General features: G+C 38.1%; 1 protein-coding gene across 1 annotated transcript in view; it reads right to left on the bottom strand.

The window, feature by feature from the left end:
- SENP7 (SUMO specific peptidase 7) overlaps window positions 1–23,346 on the bottom strand; it is a 625,329-nt gene that overhangs the window by 591,049 nt on the left and 10,934 nt on the right. Inside the window, exon 4 of the mRNA XM_053707566.1 lies at window positions 20,887–20,978. Within this exon, the coding sequence (XP_053563541.1) occupies window positions 20,887–20,978 (92 nt within the window). The remainder of the gene's footprint in view (window positions 1–20,886; window positions 20,979–23,346) is intronic.

The following is a 23,346-nucleotide window of genomic DNA, read 5'->3' as shown; positions in this document are numbered from 1 at the left end:
ACCTTGGCCTCCATACATACAGAACATGTTCTATCTGAAGGTACAGACATGTTAGACAGGCTTATACAGGCTATTAATGCAATAAAACCGTTTTTAAACAAAACCGTTACTGTCTCTTTAAATGTTAAACAGAGCACACTTTATTTCTGAATGTATGAAAAACTATGAAGGAAATATCCGATCCTTACCAAATTTGCACCCTAGTGTCTTAATGCTTTGAAAGTATTGCACACCAAGTTTGTAACCCCTTAAATGAGCAAACCGGAGCTATTTTATCAAATTAACAATTTTAAACCCACTACAGTCTCAGCCACAGCGTTTGCTGCGGCTTCACCTGTCCTTGGGGGTTATTCGCCACAGAAATAAGCCTTCCAGAAACGTTTTTAATGGCCACCGGACCCTCTCACATGAAGCTGCATGCACTGCATCCAGAAGAAACTGCGCAATTAAGGCGCGAAAATGAGGCTCTGCCTACTAGAGTGAAAGGCCCTTCCTGACTGGAAAAGGTGTCTAAACGACTGCCTGGCGCTTAAAAACGTATTTTCAAGTTTCAAAACACTTCAAACAACATATAAATATCGAATAAATCAATCGATTTAGCCCACAATAGTGTCAACCAGTATATAGCCCATTAATAAGCCTTCATTCTGTTATGAGTCTAAGAAAATGGCTTACCGATCCCAAAGAGGGAAAATGACAGTCTTCTAGCATTACTAAGTCTTGTTAGAAAATGGACTAGTCATACCTTGAGCAGAAAAGTCTGCAAACTGTTCCCCCCCAACGGAAGTTCTCTGGGCTCAACAGTCCTGCGTGGGAACAGCAATTGATTTTAGTTACTGCTGCTAAAATAATACTCCTCTTTTAAACAGAACTCTTCATCCTTTTCTGTTTTAGAGTAAATAGTACAAACCGGCACTATTTTAAAATAACAAACTCTTGATAGAAGAATGAAAAACTACAACTAACACCACATACTCTTCACCATCTCCGTGGAGATGCTACTTGTTCAGAGCGGCAAAGAGAATGACTAGGGGGCGGAGCCAGAGGGGGGGCTATATGGGCAGCTTTTGCTGTGCTCTCTTTGCCATTTCCTGTTGGGGAAGAGAATATTCCCACAAGTAAGGATGACGCCGTGGACCGGACACACCAATGTTGGAGAAACAAATAGATTCCCTAAAGGTATACAAATTAAGGATTATAACATTCAACAAGAGGTCTTCATCTATGGAAATACTTACCCATGAATCAACTTCAAAATCAATTTTTTTAAGAAAATTTCTTCTTCATTCCAGATTCTCTACAGATTTTTAAATCCACTTTGGTGGGTTACAAAGGAAAATGACTAAATATACCCGAGCCAAGAGTGCACACATTTATCAAATGTAGAATTTTTTCTTAATCCCATGGCTAGCACAGCTACAGACTTGCACCATATCATTAGCATTCAAAAGCATAGTAACTTTAAAGCAAGTGATCTCCTACAGCTACTCTACTCCAGGGTCACCCCCCAAGGGACCCTCCTAGGATAGGGTAAGTACTCAGTAGGAACAATATGTTGCTGGGAAGTAGGGAAGGTGGATATATAATCCTTAAACAATATCAACTTCATGAAGTGTTTTTATTATAAACTGTATATGAAAGAGCACTAATTAAAATTACTTTTCCATGAAAAAGGTTTTATGTTACAGGGGTTTTTTTGCTTGTAACATAAAACATAGCTTGTCTGTGAAGCTCACCAGTTAATAAGGACACCTCATACATCCTTATTGATGAGCAATGACTCTCACAAACATAATCACAAAAAATGTTTACACATTGAAAACCCTTTCTGATGTCATTAAAATAGTTTAAGATGTTTTAATGGTACTCTTGAATATAAAAAATATGAGTAAAAAAACAGCACAAAAAGGTATGTTCATAAGTAGACATGTCATACGTCTTTACAGATGTATTATCTAGCACTGAAACAGATAAGCACCCACATTTCAGCCTGAAGTGTAGGCTTAAGTAATTCTCAGTATAAATGTATTCATATCCCAAGCATTCTTGAATTCCCTTACTTTCCCTACCACATCTGTTGGAATTCTGTCCCATAAATCTGCAACTATTTCAGTAACTAAATCGTTATGCAAATTATTTCTTACCTATCCACCCTCCTACTTCAGATAATAACTCCTTGTTCCGGTGCTTATTCCACACACAGGGCCCGATCTAGAGTTTCCCACTGTATTGAGATTATCTAAGAAGTCATGTCAGTACTGCATGATCACAAAAACAATTAAGAAAGGTAAATTTTGGTTTGAGAACTGGGTGTCCTGCTGCACGGAGCTCTAGGCAAGGAGGAGAGCACATACATTCCAATACAATGCATTATTTCTCTCAATGCAATTGAGTTTTAATCTTAAAGGGATACTTTCCCAAGACCCAGTGCAATGATACCACATACCTTCACGATCCTATTTTTATGCTTTGTCTGAAAATTTCTGAAGTAATATACAAGATAGTTGCAATTTTTGGCAAAGTGACTAAAATGTGTGTGTACTTTATTCCTGATTATAGTAAAACTTAAAAGTTAAACACACACCACACACTCTCATACAACACACACACGTGTTATCCAGTAAACATGGTGTTGTGACCCAGTAATGGGTCCCAACCCTTGGTTTGAAGAACCCTGTTCTATAGAACAATGAGTAGAGGTTTCAATTAACAAATGTCAAAATCAAAAATAAAACTAAGGGAGCAGTTTCCATCGCATTTAATACTCTGCAGCTGGTATAACAAGTCATTGGAAACACATTAAGGGGAAACAAATTTTACCATACCCAATAATGGGACATAAAAGTACAAAATGAAAATGCTCTGTTATAAGCAAGCAACAGTGCAATAATAAAATGCTCTATGTGTTTAACTCGCGCAACGGGATTGAACACATTGTCAAAGTCAGTTCCACAGCCGCAATGCACTTCTGAAAGCTCGCTGAACACATCAGATAAGCCAATGGCAAGAGGCATGTGTGTGTAGCAACCAATCACCAGCAAGTTCCCATCTGTGCATTGATGCTCCTAAGTCTACTTAGGAATGCTTTTCAACGAAGGATACCAAGAGAAAAAAGTAAATTTGGTAAAAGAAGTAAACTTTAAAAAGTCTAAGCAAAATTGATAACAGAAGTAAATTGGAAAGTTGTTTAAAATATTGTGCTCTATATAATCAATTTAAAGTGAAAGTAAACTTACCTTTATGTCGATCCAGGATATAATTCGTTTTACAAAATCAATATGACTTTCATTCATGATTTGTTCTAAATATAATTAAAACTAAAGTTATCACCATTAATGATCCATTTGTGAATCTACACAAATGCAACACGTAAAATGTTTTTTTTTTTGGGCTGTCGATCATGTTTCTGGATCAGCCAACTGAAATTCTGGCCGTTAGGCGGCCGTCAGTCCACGGCATCCACCTACTTTACCCTGTGCGCATGCGTTATTGTTTTCTTCTTAATCTCGGCATCCACGCGCGTTCACAATTCACGCATGCGTATTGGCATTTTCTAGTAATCCCCATAATATGTCATTGACTTGTTAGGAACGGATCCGATACGGACAAGTGCATTACTTGTCTTCTGCAATTGTGAAATCGATGTACAGTATGTAACGCTGCCCTCCAAAAAAATAATTTTTTACATATATCTTTTTATTTTTTAATAGCTTATTCACCTACTTTTTACGAAATAAACTAAGTATAATATTCTTATTATATGATGGAAAACTGAAACAGAAACAGAGGCGCCACATGTGTAGATCAATAAGAACCACAATATCCAAACGAAACAAGATACAGGGTACTCACAAACGTGAAGGCACTCTATTGTGCCAGTGGGAGCGGGCTGGTATTTGGCAGCAAACCAGCTGGCTGTGCAAAGGAATCCCCGTCGAGACAGGCAACACTGGAATCCTATGGCTTTAGGTCTCCAAACAACCAATCTTGCAGAGAAAGGCTTTCTCAGGCTGGAGCTGGAAGTAGGAATGGGAGAGGGGCTGGACTGCCCTTAGGTTACTAACAAGGAGACTGCCACACTAACCACCAGACTGGTAAAAGGTAAAATCAGTATTTTATTATACACAATAAAAATACCAAAGGTATAACAAATTACAGCTGGGTGTGTGAAAAACAGATCTCCTCTCAAAATACAGAGATAGTAGCGACGCATTTCTCGGGGATAACCCCGTTTCCTCAGGCTTTTATGCTCTGTATCTACCTGAATGCCCTTTAAATAGGGCTAAGTAACCACATGTTCCAATAAACACTCCCCTTTCTTTACAGATATGAACCAATGATATCCTTCCTTTCCCAATACGCTCAGTTGTTGCTTTAATTGTAATTGTAATTCTAATTACCTATAAAAGTGTAGTGTGAAAATCGATTTTTCTAATAGCCAGATAATATAATGTTGCCAATAAGAGGTTAAATAAAATTGAACTGGTATCGATCGAAAGTAATTCATATTTTTACATATGTAAACAAGGTGTGTCTATGTTTTCCCATCCACCACACCAGTGGAAAGTATCCCTAAAAGCAATTTGGTCAACAGGTTCTCAAAACTTAGACAAAGGGAAACCTATTGGATTTTCAAATTCAATAGTTTATTCCCTACAGGTCTCAACGAGGTCATTGATTCAGCCGCATTCATATAATCATATTGTATTTATAAATTTTATAATTTGTTCCCTATAGGCTTTAATGAGGATATAGATTCCGCTGTATTCATATATCCATATTGATTAGTTTTTCATATAGCGCGGCTAATAGTGTTGAGATATGTATATATATGTTGCTGTATTTTGTAGGGAATATTAGAATAATATTCTTATTATGCTTTATGTTATATGTGCTTTGGACTTTCACTATATTTATATATATATATATATATATATATATATATATATTACTGTATATTGTAGGGAGCTTTTGAGTAATATTTTTATTATGTTTTATGTACTCTGGACTTTCCCTCCCCACTTGTTGCTATGTTACATATATTACACATTTAGTTATATTCATCTTCTGACTATATGTACTCTTTTATTTATGAACTCACAAAATTAGTGAGACACAATCACTATGCTATGGTCACATACATATTAGTTATACTTATTTTCTGACTACATGCACTCTTTTATATTCATGAACTCACGGTACTAGTGAGACACAATCACTTTCAATATACAAATAATGGTTTGTATACATTACTATAGCACATATTTATATATTCAAATTTAGTTATATTTTAGATAGCACAACCCATCACACTCATTTTTGACACTATCTTGGTTTTATACCTTTATATAGCTTTAAATGTTCACACTTTTTGTGAGGCTATACATTATATTGATTAAATCTATTACATTAAATCTATTACATTAAATTAAAGGTGCTCTCTGGTTATTCTGAATATCTATGATCACATTATAGAGCTATTTGTGCCCCCAATTCACTATGGATGATCACAGTGCACTATTGCTTTCATGTCATATCAACATCACATCAACATTTATTTTTTAAGGGCATCGTTCTGCACACCACCATTCTTTCCCGTGAAGTATGAATGTGTCACATACAAGTGGCATTACCCTAATACGATATTTATATTGAGTACTTATAATTTTTTTTCCTAGTATATAGCAATAGCCAATCATGCGGCTCTATTTACTTTTTCATTCAATATTCCCCTGGTTCCTATTAATCTCATTGGTCCAATAACTTTGGGGATGTTAAGTCTGTGACTATACGTCACTTTCTTGTTTTTGTAGTCCTGGACAACTAGACGGCAGGTTACGTGCAGGCATTTCCGGTCACGCTACACTCTAACGCTGTAGTCCTCAAGAGTGATACAGCCTAGTACATACGGGCTTTTTCAACCATATGACTACACGTCACATCCTAATATTTGTAATCCTTAGCAGCAACTGTAGCGATCATCGAATTAGGTAAAGATTTAGGTACAGGCCCCCTAAGTGTCTATATATGATTGGTGGATGGGAAAACATAGACACACCTTGTTTACATATGTAAAAATATGAATTACTTACGATCGATACCAGTTCAATTTTATTTAACCTCTTATTGGCAACATATTATCTGGCTATTAGAAAAATTCAACTGATCGATTTTCACACTACACTTTTATAAATAATTAGAATTACAATTACAATTAAAGCAACAACTGGGCGTATTGGGAAAGGAAGGATATCATTGGTTCATATCTGTAAAGAAAGGGGAGTGTTTATTGGAACATGTGGTTACTTAGCCCTATTTAAAGGGCATTCAGGTAGATACAGAGCATACAAGCCTGAGGAAACGGGGTTATCCCAGAGAAACGCGTTGCTACTATCTCTGTATTTTGAGAGGAGATCTGTTTTTTACACACCCAGCTGTAATTTGTTATATCTTTGGTATTTTTATTGTGTATAATAAAATACTGATTTTACCTTTTACAAGTCTGGTGGTTAGTGTGGCAGTCTCCTTGTTAGTAACCTAAGGGCAGTCCAGCCCCTCTCCTATTCCTACTTCCAGCTCCAGCCTGAGGAAGCCTTTCTCTGCAAGATTGGTTGTTTGGAGACCTGAAGCCATAGGATTCCAGTGTTGCCTGTCTCGACGGGGATTCCTTTGCACAGCCAGCTGGTTTGCTGCCAAATACCAGCCCGCTCCCACTGGCACAATAGAGTGCCTTCACGTTTGTGAGTACCCTGTATCTTGTTTTGTTTGGATATTGTGGTTCTTATTTATCTACACATGTGGCGCCTCTGTTTCTGTTTCAGTTTTCCATCATAGAAGTTTATCATCCCTCTGGGTGAAGACCGAGAGCTGCCTTCCTATTGTATGGACATTTGAGGATATCTGTTGCACTATCCCTTATACTTACACTAGTCGCGACTAGTGCTCTGTTTGTAAATATTTTAATTCTTGTATTTTATACATTTTTATACATATCTATATTGTATTTTGATATATATACTTTTACCCCTGGGTTTAGATCGTGTTTTGAGTCTATAGCGCCTCCTATAGGAGTCCTGTGATTTTTAGGATTACGGGTACTCCTGTAATTTGCGATTTGTAATATTCTTATTAGGTTTCAAAAGTGAATGTATTTGGATGACCGAATAGTATCAATTCCTGTATTCACTGATGATACTATTTAACATTTTATTTTTACCATAAAAACTATTATTTTGATACCTTTTTTTATGAAACTCCTATTAATGCTTCCTACATCAATAATGCTTATACTAATACTATATAAATCAACTCAAAGAATCCTAATAATGAAATCAGTTTCACAGAGCCTCATGAACGCACTTTAGGCTGACGTAGAAAGAGTGTGTGACCGCTCTATACGTCAAGGAGAAGAAATCAGGAAATAGTATGTGGGAGGAGTCAGGGATAGGAACGATAGGAAATTATAACTATATAAATTATAGAAATAAAAAAAAAAACAGAAATAAACTTAATGATTAAGTTAGGGTAAGAGTAACAAATAACCAGCACTTTTAAAGGGTTAAAATAAGAGAATTAACTTTGAAGACAGCTGCAGGCACAGGAGGAAAAACAATATCTTAGTGAATATAAATGATCTTACAATAGTTGTACCCAGTAGTTTACTGTCCCTTTAAGAAAGAACAGAAAGATGTGTTGATAAATAAGCTAGTTAAAATTAAAATCAATCTATAGGAGAAACTGTTATGTAAAAATGACCTCCCAATCAAGATATGAAACGTATCTAATAGATTTTTAACAGAAAACCGCTATTAAAGTCTATGGAGATTTATCTATGTAGTCTATGAAGATAAATCAGTTGATATGTTTTTCTAAAGGATTGTGATGTACCCTTTAATTAGCTATAGTTGTGTTTTCATATATTGTATTCTTATACCCATCTTGAGGACACTGATCTAAACAAGTCAGTGCTGTGCACAGTTCGTTAAATATGTTCCATGTAAAATAAAATATTTAAAAATGTATTACAGCAGTTTATTTTTTCCAAAATGTTTTCTTTTTTTAAGTGGGAGCTGTCTCTATCAGCCAATAAGCAATACAGTCAAAGACCGAGATGCACACAATAGGCAAAAAAAAAAAAAATGCAAAAACAACCTCAAAGTAGAAAGTACCTCAAAGATTTTATTAACAAATAATATTGCTACTTACAAATATAACACTGCAGAACGAATTCAACCCCTGAGCTGAGCTGTTTTAGAGTGGGTCATTGAGACACCCACACATATTACATGTTTTCCGCAGACCCAATAGATTCAAACTATACCATTTCATGTATATATCATGGCACGTGAGAACTCTACAACAAAATGTGTCATTTCTATTACATTTTTAAAAAACTAATAGTGTGTGCGGTTTTGTTTTGTTTTTTAATTCTATATTTAAAAGAAGAAGGGGTTATCCCCATATAAATAAGGGCCTTTAGTTATATTTACATGACTTTGATGTGCACATAGGGGCTCCCATGAGCCTATAAAAGCACAATTATTCGCACAAGGTTATCACTATTGACACTGCCTATTAAAATGTATAAAGGGGCTTTATTTTAAAGAGGGGCTATTGGGCCTTTAAAACAAGGAGTCATGGAAGTCACAATGTCTTCCTTATCACATTAAAAAAAAAGTGTACTTTTAATTTTATTTATTTTTTGTACATGATTACACTGTTTAACCACAATACACACACTGCTTGAAAGTACTGATGATTGCCTTTCAAACAGTGGGCCCTGGGGTTTCTAAATCTTACGGGAGCCAAGATCATGGTGCTTAAATACTTTCCCCACTTTCCAGTTCCATTAAGCTCTCTGTAGCAGCCCTGCACTTCAAGGTTTCAGATGCTTGGGGACATTATTATTATCGGTTATTTGTAGAGCGCCAACAGATTCCGCAGCGCTAAAATACCCCCGGTAGAATTAGAATGTTTAGAGTTCAAAGGTCAGAATCCTACAGGATCCACTACAGTTTGTCAATTTGAAAAAATAATATTATTGCAGGAAAAATATGTAAAATGAATATTACAAGTACATTTCAAAGTGTTTTCTAACTATACGTAATATCCTATAATGGACCAGATTACGAGTGGAGCGTTCGAGCGATAAGGGATTTATCACAGGGTTTTGCGCTCATCATGCTTACCGCTGGTATTACAAGTTGAAAGTAAATGCGATCGCTTGAGCGCAATCGCAATTTACGCTAGAATGATTACCACAACTTCAGAGTTCTGGTTAAAGGGACACTGAACCCAAATTTTATCTTTTGTGATTCAGATAGAGCAAGCAATTTTAAGCAACTTTCTAATTTACTCCTATTATCAATTTTTCTTTGTTCTCTTGCTTTCTTTATTTGAAAAAGAATACATCTAAGCTAAAGAGCCAGCCAATTTGTGGTTCAGAACCATGGACAGCACTTGTTTATTGGTGCTGTCCAATCAGCAAGGACAACCCAGGTTGTTCACCAAAAATGGGCCGGCATCTAAACTTAAATTCTTGCTTTTCAAATAAACATACCAAGAGAATAAAGAAAATTTGACAATAGGAGTAAATTAAAAAAAATGCTTAAAATTGCATGCTCTATATGAATCATGAAAGAAAAAATTTGGGTACAGTGTCCCTTTAACTGTTTAGTAAAACATAAAAGTTGCACAAAACACAGCAAAAATACATTACAAAAGTATAGTTACACTTATAATAACACTATCTAATAAAAAAAAAAAAATTTGCACACAAAAGTTATAAAGGCTCAAAATATATAAGGTCTCAGGCATTTGAGAAAAAAAAGGCTTTAACATTGAGATACATACATATACATGTATTTACAGACATATATATATACATAAATACATATGTATGCATATATAGACATATACATAAGTGCATTGGAGCCCTTTGCAATTAAAGGGACACTAAACCCATTTTTTTTTTCTATCATGATTCAGATAGATCTTGCAAGTTTAAGCAACTTTCTAATTTACTCCTATTATCAATTTTTCTTTGTTCTATTGCTTTCTTTATTTAAAAAGCAGGAATGTGAGGACTTCCGGTGGGCGGAGCTAGCGGCTGGCAGCAGGAGTTCAGAGCTCCGGGATTCTGCTTCATATTAATGGTGTTATTTGCTGCCAGCCAGCTTTCCCCACGACACTGCCTTGCTGGGTTGCCCTCTACGGTACCCCATCCGGCCCAAGAACCATCGTGAAGGGCAGAAAATCGCCCTTGCCTCGGAGGTCAAAATCGAACTGCGCCATACGGCGCGAGCGGTAACGCTGACCGGCGCCATATTGGAAGAGCTCCCCCCTTCACCTCAGTGCCAACTTCAACTCAGAACGGACCTTACAAGCGGACCGGCCTCGAATGTGGTAATCGGTGGGATCAGGTGAGAGGCGGTAACACCGCGAACTATTACATAACTGGTTAGAACCGCTCCACCTCAAAGTATAACCGTATGAGGCCCTGATAACGGACTCCCTGGAAAGTATCCCATGCATGCCCATAAGAGATTGCTGCACACTCCGTAAAAGTAATGTGGATGCACTGGTGTAAACTCAGATAAATCAGCTTTAACTTACAACAAGGCACAACCTCACTTCCCTACAGGGAGACAAACTTGTTATTAAGTGTTCAGCAGAGGGATATCGGCCTTCTCATACCCCAGTAATTGCTAAGGGAAGAGCGCATAAACACCTGCTCTGCTTGAAAACTGAACATTGGGACAATCCCTGCATAAACTGTATATTGATCTAAACAGACTTTTCCTATACAGACTCTTTTCACCTTATAGCTGGTATAGCTCAATTTTTTAGGATTGTACTTCTGATCCATCAGCCCAAAGCCGCTCCACCTCAAACTATAACCGTGTGAGGCCCTGATAACGGACTCCCCGGAAAGTATTCTATGCATGCCCATAAGAGATTGCTGCACACTCCGTAAAAGTAATGTGGATGCACTAATGTAAACTCAGATCAATCAGCTTTATCCTACAACAAGGCACAACCTCACTTCCATACAGGGAGATAAACTTGTTATTAAGTTTTTCAGCAAGGGGATATCGGCCTTCTCACGCCCTAGTAGTTGCTAAGGGGGGAGCGCATAAATACCTGCTCTGCTTGAGAGCTGATCATTGGGACAGTTTCTGCATAAACCGCATATTGATCTATACAGATTTTTTTTTCCTATACAGACTCTTCTCACCTCATAGCTGGTATAGCTCAATTTTTTAGGATTGTATTTCTGATCCATCAGCCCTGATTAAGCCTGCTACATAAGACAAAAAAGGAAAAGAAAAATCACCTTTGTTTGCATAGTTGGTACAGCTAAATTTTTTATTTCACACCTGCATTTTGCCATGTGATATCTGCAAATTCAAAATCTGTGTCTTCATTTCCTCCATTTTCCCTCCACATATCTACTTTGATTGCTGCAATACACAGTGCAACAGCGCCCTCTGGTGATTTGCACACAGTGTTATACCATTCCTAGTATTTTGTTCTATGAAAGTGGACGAGTACTTTCACAGGCTGCCCTCGCCTTTAGGTGGCACAATGAGTCACAGATCAAAGAATCAGGAAAAAAAACAAAAGCCTCTGATAGAAACGCAGGCAAACCCATCATTTGCAGATGCTGAAGGCAGTATTTCAGGAGCTCACTCTTCACTCCTACAGGAGCTCAAGGCTTTCTTTTTACCAAAAATGGATAGCTTGCAAGCTGGTGTGGACACCTTAACCAGTGAGGTGCGGCTCTTCTCCACTCGCATGTCGGCCGCGGAACAAAGAATTTCAGGGGTTGAAGACAGACAGCAGGAATCTGAGGTTTCTTTAAAACGCCTACTGAAACAAAATCAACAACTAATAGACAAGGTGGAGGACCTAGAAAACCGCTGCAGGCGAAACAATCTACGAATCATAGGAGTTCCTGAATCCATTAAAGATAAAGAATTACTAGAATTTGCTGCCTTGACTCTCCCGAAAATCCTGGGCCTGCCCCAGGACTGTTTACCTCTGGACATTGAAAGATCTCACCGCATAGGCCCCAACAGATATCTAGAAAATTCCAAGGAGAGGCCACGACAAGTAATCTTTAGATGCTTAAATTTCCAGGATAAGCTTGCACTCCTGCGAGCCTACAGGGCGGCTAAGGAAGTCATCTTTGAAGATCACCGTCTCTTACTTTTCCAAGACTTTTCAGTTGAGGTCACTAAGAGACGTAAGGACTTTGCATCTATCTGCTCTACACTGCATGATCAGGGACGTAAATTTGCACTCATGTTCCCAGCTACCTTGAAAATTCAGAGCCTTTCAGGCCCTAAAACCTTTCATACGCCTGCGGCAGCACAGGCATACCTGGCATCAGAGCGGAGACAGGACAATGGCTGATGAGACCCTCTTAAGTATTATCGTTTAAAAATTTCTTTTCATATGCATCATGTTGATTACATTATGTATCTTGCTCTGGCGGGTCCTGTGGCTCTGGTCATGTTTGCCAATTTTGGCTGTGGCCGGAGGCACGGTTCCGCACATGGCAACTTGTTCTCTCTGTTATTACACTACCTGTTCAGGTTCATGTTTGTATCTACATTGCACTGTTAAGGCTGGGAAATATTATGCAGCATACTTAAACCTTAGTTCTAATATGCATGTTATTAAAACAGTTCACAGCTACCGCTGGTCTCCCCTGGGTCCCCTAGTAGGCTTAATTTTTGGCCTATCCCTCACAAATCCAAGCGGAGACCCTCTGTCCACCACTTGCCTTTTGATCGATGCAGATTATGATATCCCTATTATGTTTGGGCCCCAGGGCATCGACACCGAATATAAAAAACATAGTTCCCTACCTTTAAGCCCATATACATTTCCACCTGACTACCTAAGGCCTATTCATCTGCCCCTGCCAATTGTAGGAATTCCTGGTAAATTTTCTCATTTTAAACTCACACTAAACATTCCAGGGCTCTGTGTGATTTTGCTGCTTCATGTCCCCTCCCCCAAGAGCAGAACTTTAGTTCTAAGATGTTATGCTCCCTGCTATCATGCTATGTTTTTGTTCATCAAATGGTTCTTTTATAAACAGACTACCTCTGGGATGATATCTATTGACATTACTACTATCATGGGTATTGACCTCTTACTTATACAAATTGTAAACATTGCTGTGTGTTCTTATCTCTTTTGTAGCGATTGCTGGATTGGGACCTGGAGGCCTCCGGACCCCCCTCCTTCATCACGTCATCCTGCCCTGAGGACACACCTATGTTTTTCCATAACTGTAAGTCACCTATTACTACCTACACTCCAGACACCACAGGGGACACTTGCTAGGACACTACCTATTAGGTCGTGCCCTCTCCACCCTTACACTCTGTGGACATGACTCTTCCCCTTAAAATTATAGCGTGGAACGTAGGGGGCATCACATCCCCGGCAAAGAGAAGTAGGATTCTCCACCACTTACACTCACTGAAGGCTGACATTGCTATGCTCCAGGAGACAAAATTGACAGTTGAGGAACATGCGAAGTTAAAAATCAGATGGGTAGGACAGGTCCTCAGCTCCCCTACAGAGGGCAGGAAAAGAGGAGTTGCCATCCTAGTGCGAAAGGGTTTAGCGGCCTCATTATCAGCAGTGAACATTGACAAAAAGGGACGATACATAGTCGCATCACTCCAGACCAATGCACATACATATACTCTCTGTAATGTTTATGGCCCTAATGAGCATGATCCCCCCTTTTGGACAAATTTATTGGCGATATTGGCCACACAGAGTGCCCCTCTAATAGTAGGAGGGGATTTTAATCTGGCTCAGGCTCTTCCGCTAGATAGGTTTAGAGATCCCTCAGCATATGGTTCTTTCAAAACACACGTAATCCGCTACAAACGTGAAGTATCCTTGATTGGATCCTTCAAGGAGACTCTGGGTTTGCTAGATGTCTGGAGAGCAAGGAACCCGGATGAGAGGGATTTCACTTGCCTATCAAAAACATACCATACTATGTCGCGTATTGATTATTTCCTAACTGCCTCAAGCATAATGTCACACATCTTATCTACTTATATTGGCCCAGTCACCTTATCAGATCACGCCCCAATCACCCTGATACTGCAACCACATTCCCCCAGACCTCCAAACAGAACTTGGAGATTTCCTCTCCACCTATACAACAACATTGAGTTCCGTAGACACTTAAAGGCATCCTGGACGCATTATGCATCTGACAATGCTTGTCATTTGGGTACGCCAGACCTGTTCTGGCACGCCTCAAAAGCGGTGATGAGAGGTCATATAACCTCCTTTGCAACACACCATAAAAAGCAACTTACGAGGGTAGATGAGACTCTCCTTGCTCAACTTACTACGGCTTACAATAACTACTTACATGCCCCCACGCCAACATCCAGGCAATCTTACTACGATCTCAAACAGACAAGGGATACTTTCTTAGCCCAACAAGACAATAAGGTCAATATTCACAGACAGGGTCGCTATTACCGACATGGTAACAGGGCTGGTAAACTGCTGGCCAAACTAGTTCATTCCTATAAACCCAAGTCCCAAATCCTAGCCATTAATTCTAAGGGTACCCTCACCGCCAACGCCAAGGAGATTATGACTGAATTTGTAGACTATTACACTTCCCTGTACTCTAAACAACCTATCCATATAGAAGCCAAGCGTGCCTTTTGGGACGCAGTAAAACTCCCCTCTCTTACAGAAGAGCAGTCTTCCCTGTTAAATTCTCCTATAAGTCCCCAGGAGGTTCTCAGGGCTATACGACAAAGCAAACTGGGTAAAGCAGCAGGCCCGGATGGGTTACCTGCAGAATATCTTAAGTTACTAGAGGAGGAATTAGCACCAATTCTCTCATCCTTGTATTCTGCTTACCTGGCGGGCACTGAACAACTAAATGATAGATTCTCTGAGGCTAATATCTGTCTCCTTTTGAAACCTGATAGAGATCCCACTCAGACTTCTTCATATCGTCCAATCTCCCTATTAAATGGGGATTATAAACTCCTAACAAAAATCTTAGCGGACAGGTTGGCAAAGGTTCTTCCACATATAGTTCATGCAGATCAAAAGGGTTTTGTAAAGGGCAGATCCTCAGTTATTAACATTAGAAAGACTCTAGGCGTCGTGTCCCATTACTGGTACAACACACATACACAATCTCCATCCCAACTACCAGACGCATGCCTTCTAGCACTAGATGCTGAGAAGGCGTTTGACCGGATCGAGTGGGATCACTTACATACGTCACTGTCGCGCTTTGGTATGCAGGGTGACTTTCCCAGCTTTTTACAAAGATTATACTCAGCCCCTAAGGCCTCTCTTATAATCAATGGAGGGCTCTCTCCTTCCTTTACGTTACAACGGGGTACGAGACAGGGATGTCCCCTCTCCCCTCTCCTTTTCGATTTAGCAATCGAACCCCTGGCGTCCTACATCAGGCAACAATGCGCCGGCTTAGATATATGTGGCCAAAAGCAGCATCTATCACTTTACGCCGATGACCTACTGCTCTTTGTGGGTGATCCTGGTTCCAATTTACACCCTCTTCTGAAAGTTATTGATGATTTTGGCAAGTTTTCGGGGTACAAGATCAACATTGACAAATCGGAGGCCACCTGGTTGCAAAACTCCCGAAACACGACCCTAGCAGATTTTGGTCTTAAGACTACTCAGGGTAGTTTTAAATACTTAGGCATATGGATACATGTTAACCCACATATGTTATACTCTTTGAATCTTGCTGGGACTATAGGTGACATCAAGCAAATGCTGCTGAGTTGGATGAAACTCCCCCTTTCTCTTTCGGGTAGGGTACACCTTTTTAAAATGGTGGCCCTGCCCAAACTTCTTTATCCATTACAGATGTTGCCTCTTCTCCTCACTCAAAAGGATGCGACATCTTTGCAAACTGCCATTGGAAACTTTGTTTGGCAGGGCAGAAAACATAGAATAGGCAGGACTCCCTTGTCAATGACAGTGGAAGGAGGGGGGCTCCGTCTTCCTAATATAATATGGTATAACTGGGCGGCTCTCTCTAGATTTGCATTGGACTGGCTGGTAGGAAAAACTATTATACTGTCCCTGACCTGGAGTCTAACGTCATTAAACCACTTCATTTAGCTTATCTGCCTCATGCACATTTGAAATCTCTATCCCCGTTCATTCAAAACCATATATTGTTTAGGGATCCTCTAAGAGCCTGGACCAAGATTTGTAGACTCTGGGGTATACAACGTTCAGCTAGTAAATATCTCCCGATCCAGGGTAATTTGGACTTCCTCCCCGGGTACACCACGCAAGCATTTCAGACATGGCAACAATTACAACTCACACGACTGCATCAACTTTTCCGACCCCTGACTCTAGAAATACTGCCCTTCCAAGACCTGAAATCACGTTATAACCTCCCGCACACACACAAGTTTGCATACTTTCAATGCCGACACTACGTATCCACCTTGATTTCAGAGGGACTCCTCTCTGTAGAAGCCTCCAATTTAGATACATTGAGTGCGCTGGCGAAGTTAGGCCCTCTGAGGCTGTCACATACATATAACTTACTGATCCGTCACTCTAAGGATCATGTGCTTCATGGCATGGTATCAAAGTGGTCCCATTATGGGGAGCTAGAGATTGACCCGGTATTGATTACCACAAGTTTCGAGAGGGCACACCAAAGTACTATTTCTGCAAAATTGAGGGAATCACACCTGAAATTCTTACATCAAGCTTACATCACTCCTGGCCTAAGGGCTAAATGGGTTGGAGGAGCACTCAACTCCTGTAGTAAATGCCGCCTTGAATCTCCTGATTGGGTACACCTACTCTGGAGTTGCCCTAAATTACAAAAATTTTGGCAAAAAATTGCGTACTGGCTATCCAAATTAACTAAACAAACTGTGTCCCTCTCGGCACAACATGTGATCTTTCTGACACCTAGAGATCAGACATACAAGCACGACATTTTTTTAAATACCACACTCATGTTAGCTAAACAAATTATCCTGAGAGAGTGGACAGGGGACCGTAACTTACCTTTTCAACACTTACTTAAAACAATTCATGATCAGATGCTGATTGAGCAGGCAGATACTAGGGGGGACCCTGAGAAAAGAGTCAAGAGATTTATCCTTAAATGGGAGGCTTACTTGCTGCACCTACCTGACATAGTAAGAGATAGGGTTCTGCTTCCTTTTAAAAATAGCCAATATGTTTTAAATGAAAACCTCAGAGGAAATTGGTGTCTATCCACGGATCAGACCCGTGAGTGACCTGCATATCGAGGGAGGGGGGACCCGGAGGTACTCTGGGTAAGTATGGCTGCTATATGTTATTTTTTTTTATTTTTTTTTCTCTTCCTTTCTTCTCTTTCTTTCATTCTTCTTTGTATGTTATTATCTTTCTTCCTTGCTCTTAGCTGATATGTTTCCTTTCTCGATTTCTCCTCTTTTTCTTTGGTTGATTGTAAAAAATGTTCTTAGAAAAAAGTTGAGTCCCAGGACATACATGATGATCACATATACTTATTGTATTCCTTTGCTGGTATGCTTTGATATAACATGCTCTGAAAACTGTTTTGTTCTGCAGGTGACCACTTTGTCACACCTGCATTATTATGACTGCATTTACCATGTATGACTCGGATTCTTTTCTATAAATAAAGTTTAAAAAAAAAAAAAAAAAAAAAAAAAAGCAGGAATGTAAAGTTTAGAAGCCGGACCATTTTAGGTTCAGCACCCTGGATAGCCCATGATTATTGGTGGCTACATTTAGCCACCAATAAGCAAGTGTAACCCAGGTTCTAAACAAAGAAAAAATGATAATAGGAGTAAATTAGAAAGTTGCTTAAAATTGCATGCTCTGTCTAAATCATTAAAGAAAAAAATTGGGTTTAGTTCCCTTTAACCACTTAGTGACCAGACCGATTTTGAATTTTTTTACCGTTAGGGACCAGGGCTATTTTTACATTTCTGTGGTATTTGTGTTTAGCAGTAATTTTCCTCTTACTCATTTACTGTACCCACACATGTTATATACAGTTTTTCTCGCCATTAAATGAACTTTCTAAACATAGCATTATTTTCATCATATCTTATAATTTACTATAAAAATTCTTTATAAAATATGATGAAAAAATGGGGGGGGAAAACACACTTTTTCTAACTTTGACCCCCAAAATCTGTTACACATCTACAACCACCAAAAAACACCCATGCTAAATAGTTTTTACATTTTATCCTGAGTTTAGAAATACCCAATGTTCACATGTTCTTTGCTTTTTTTGCAAGTTATAGAACAATAAGTACAAGTAGCACTTTGCTATTTTAAACCATTTTTATTTTTTTTTAATTAGTGATAGTTACATTGTAACACTGATATCTGTCAGGAATCCCTGAATAACCCTTAACATGTATATATATTTTTTTAGTAGACAACCCAAAGTATTGATCTAGGCCCATTTTGGTATATTTCATGCAACCATTTCACCGCCAAATGTGATCAAATAAAAAAAATTCTTAACTTTTTCACAAACTTTAGGTTTCTCATTGAAATTATTCACAAACATCTTGTGCAATTATGGCACAAATGGTTGAACATGCTTCTCTGGGATTCCCTGTGTTCAGAAATAGCAGACATATATGGCTTTGGCATTGCTTTTAGAAGGCTGCTAAATGCCGCTGCGCACCACACTTGTATTATGCCCAGAAGTTCAGGGGTTAATTAGGTAGCTTGTACGGTTAATTTTAGCTTTAGAGCCGAGATCAGCCTCCCACCTGACACATCCCACCCCCAGATCCCTCCCTGACCCCCCTCAAACAGCTCTCTTCCCTCCCCCACCTCACAATTGTCACCGCCATCTTAAGTACTGGCAGAAAGTCTGCCAGTACTAAAATAAGTCTTTTTTTTTTTTTTTAAGATTATTTTTTTTTTATTATTATTATGCAGTGATGGATCCCCCCTTAGTCCCCAACCTCCCTGATCCCCCCATACAGCTCTCTAACCCTCCCACCTCTACCTATTTTCCACCATCTTGGGTACTGGCAGCTGTCTGCCAGTACCCAGTTTGCTAAAAAACAATGGCTTTTTTATAATAAAGAAAACAAAACCCACATTTCTGTAGTGTAGTGTAGCTGCCCCCCCTCAATACCCTACTCCCTCCCAGATCTCTTTACAAACATTTATTTCCCTCTCCCTCAACTAACTAAATGTAGCGTGCGCACAGGGACAGGATCTGGAAGTCCCTCCAACGATGGGCCGCCCACCCGCCTCTATGCTACGGCTCCCACCCACCAACGATTGGCACCATTGCTGGCCGATGCAGAGAGGGCCACAGAATGGCTCTCTCTGCATTGGAGGCTAAAAAAGGTTATTGCAGGATGCCTCAATATCGAGGCATCACTGCAATACCCTGAAAACGTCTGAAACCCCAGAGGATGTGCCAGGCACGTCCTTGGTCATTAACTGACACTTTTTGTAGGACGTGCCTGGCACGTCCTTGGTCGTTAAGGGGTTAAGTAGATGAAAACATGTAAAAGCATATTTATGCAATATTCATTTTTAACAAAGGTCTTTGTATTTCTAAATAGATATTATATATATATATATATATATATATATATATATATATATATATATATATATAAATAAAAAGATATATCTTTTACACACAAAAAACCCATCACATATATGTAGAAATATGTATTTATGAAAAAAAGAACATTCTTCTATGTGAAGAACATTGGAATGTGAAATATTCATATTTTCATGTCGGGTTAGCACAAATGAGCTCGAACAGGATTGCGCAAGAGTGGGGTGTTTTTTTTTTCTTTATTGACTTCTATGGGGGAATACGTGAATGCGCATGCAATATTCTAACGTCGCCTTTTTGCGCTTGTCATGTTAGCACAAGAGCGAAAACAGTTTACATTCAACTCATATGAACGCAACCAGACAAGCGCAAAAGCTTACTTCTAGCGCAATTAAAGTTGGAGCGGAAGTGTTCATTTGCGCTACAATCGTAATCTGGCCCTATGTTGGGAATTTTATTTTGAGTTTAATATTCCATTAATGAAGAACGCTTTGAATTCATCCTATAAAAAAACAATATTTCCTCTGCATGGTATTAGTTACTTTGTTGAATAAGTTACACATCTTTTTTAAAATAATAATATATTTATAGAATGTCATGGTATAACTAAAAAAATATATATGACAAACAACACCTCTGCATTATAACATACTGTATTTAGGGATTCCGGTTTCTTTTTTACAGCATATTGTTAAATATTCTGTGCATCATTTTAAAGGGACATGCCAGCCACATTTTTTCTTTTATGATTTAGAAAGAGAATGCAATTTTAAACATCTTTCTAATTTACTTATATTATCTAATTTGTTTTATTCTCTTGTTATTCTTTGATGAAAAGCATATCTAGATATGCTCACTAGCTGCTGATTGGTTGCTGCACATAGAAGCATTGTGTGATTGGCTCAACATGTGCATTGCTTTTTTTTCAACTAAGGATATTTAAAAAAAATAAGCAAAATAAATAATGGAAGTGAATTGTAATGTTGTTTAAATTTCTATTCTCTATCTGAATCATGAAAGAAAAATTTTGGGTTTAGTGGCCCTTTAAGTATGTATAGCTCAACAAAATTAGAGGAGCTGCATGCTCCTCTAAAAATATAGCAAACAATCAAATTGCAATCATAAAGGGCCATTATAATGCAAACACAACATGCTCTAATTCATTAGAGCGTGTCATTTTAGCACAACCGACCCTATAAGTCTATGTGTTTAACTCCTGCAAAGAGCGTAAATTAAAAAAAAATTACCTATCACACTTCGGAGAACCAAGCGTGTAGCGAGGAAGGTCAATATTATTCCGTGTCTTGTTGAATGAGCTGTAAGATGAATTCCAGCCCCTCTAATAAAAGAAAAAAAAAACACTCACTTAAGATTGAGCTCTGGTTCTACATTACTATGGGTATCAATATATATATATATCCCTTCATTGTACAGATAATAGTTTATAATCATGGATTTGATCATGCTTCCACAGAGTGAGGCAGAAGAACTTTAAACAGCAATCAAACTAAAACATGAATTTCATGGGTAAGACCTTGCTAAAAAGGGACAGGAAACTCCAAAATTTTCTTTCATGATTTGGATAGAACATACAATTTTAACCCCTTAACGACCAAGGACGTGCAGGATACGTCCTACAAAAACTGGTAGTTAATGACCAAGGACGTACCCTGCACGTCCTCAGGGTTTTCAAGCGCTGGAAGCGTTTGTGATCGCTTCCAGCTGCTTTCAGGATATTGCAGCGATGTGTCAATATTGAGGCATCGTGCAATACCCTTTTTAAGCATACCGATGCAAAGAGGGCCACTTTGCAGAGGGAACAGAATTTAACTACTGGCAGCTAGCTGAACACATCTAGTTAGCCAATCACAAGAGACAAAAGTGTGCAGGCACCAATCAGCAGCTAGCTCCCACTAGTGTAGGATATGTGCGTATTTATTTTGAACAAGGGATACCAAGAGAATAAAGCACATTTGAAAATTGAAGTGAGTTTAAAAGTGTCTTAAAATTACATGCTCTATCTAAATCATGAAAGTTTAATTTTGACTTTTGCGGTGCTATAGACATAAATGTTATAATTATTATATTATTATTAATATTATTATTATTATTATTATTAATAAATCAACACTACAGTTTAACATGCATTTGTTTAGTATATAGTATTTTATGTAAGTTAAGTAAATGTATTGTAAATATACTGTAAATGCCACCTGGGTACAGCTGGCGAAATAAATAAGTGAGAATTGCAGATGTAAAATTCAAGATCTGTGTGAGAACATCAGACACATCCAAGTAACACCAGTTTCCAGCCCAAGGAAGACCCCGGACTGTGAGGTTAATTTCACATAAAAAAATATACAAAGGGTAAAGCAACTTGTGAAATATACATAGAATTATACAGAATATGATGCTCATTTGTTAAAGATACATAAATATTCAAAGTAGAATCATAAATTATACAAATCCTAATACATTGCTATATATGAACTCTAATAGCATTCAAACACTAAATAGAAATTACAACATTTAAACATAACAATATGTAAAGGACATAATCTAAAGGTCTATAGTAAATTAAAATACAAAACACTAAGTGTAAAGAAAACAAAAACTCATGTCATGCAGTACTGTACTGCAATGAGTTTGTCTCTTCTTCAAATGAAGGAAATAATCCTTAGGGACTGATGAACAAAGATTCCTTGCTTGGAGAGAAATTTTAGTGCAGACTTCACAGGGACTGAACTTATTTCTGTATCTGAAGGAGAAGCAAGCCAAGTGCAATACAGCACTGCGTGATATGAGAGTTGTGTTACACTTACACTTTGTGCACCGTATTTAATATTACGTATCTCCACTACACCTAGCAGTGTGTTCACGGTATTGTGTTTATGGGCATATTACGGATAGCACGTTTAGCAATTACTGCAGTATATAACTGTAACAAATCAGTGTATTATGCATAAAGTGTGATTTATCAAAAGCTCTGAAGTTACAAAGTACTCTGGACTAAAGAATATTATGATTGACATATTGCATAAGTAAGCTTCCTACCACAAGTGAATTGTGAAACATTGTAACAAGTAATATTGAAACAACTATAAAGTTTTAAAAGGTGGTATTGAATTTTTAAGGTGGTAATGAACTTCCAAACAGCTGTATGATCAGTGGTATATACAAGTTTTCTGGTTATTGTCACCAAGAGGACACATCCTCATATAAAAACAATAGTGTACGCTTTTTTATCATATGGTTTGTTTATTGTATGAATTTTATTGTATAATTTTTATTGCGAAGATTTTTATTGCTTAAATTTATTCCATCCACCTATATTATACGGTTTAGATAATAAATTCTATTTTCATTTTTTTACCAAATTATGGTGGTATATTGTGTAATTTATAAGAATAATATATCAGAGACAATAATTGTTTGATGTACAACCCTAGCTTTCTAATACTACAAGTATTTGTTTAGCGCTGTTTATTTTTCCTTTTTTCTACATTACTTTTTGGATTTCAGTGAGACTGATCAGTTAAATAGTACACAGGGTTGAAGTTTAGTGCTTCTTGCTTTTTACATTTTCCTGATAAACTCACAAGCCACGGATTAAAATCCTTTTAAACATATTTATGCTGCGATCACCCAATCATGATGCTATACACCACGTATACCCTCCCATTCCTCCGTCTTAGTGTCTCATTGGT

This window comes from Bombina bombina, chromosome 3 (genome assembly GCF_027579735.1).
Source record: "Bombina bombina isolate aBomBom1 chromosome 3, aBomBom1.pri, whole genome shotgun sequence".
Lineage (NCBI taxonomy): Eukaryota > Metazoa > Chordata > Amphibia > Anura > Bombinatoridae > Bombina > Bombina bombina.
Note: the sequence above shows the minus strand (reverse complement) of the source record. Positions and strands in the feature narration are given on the sequence as shown.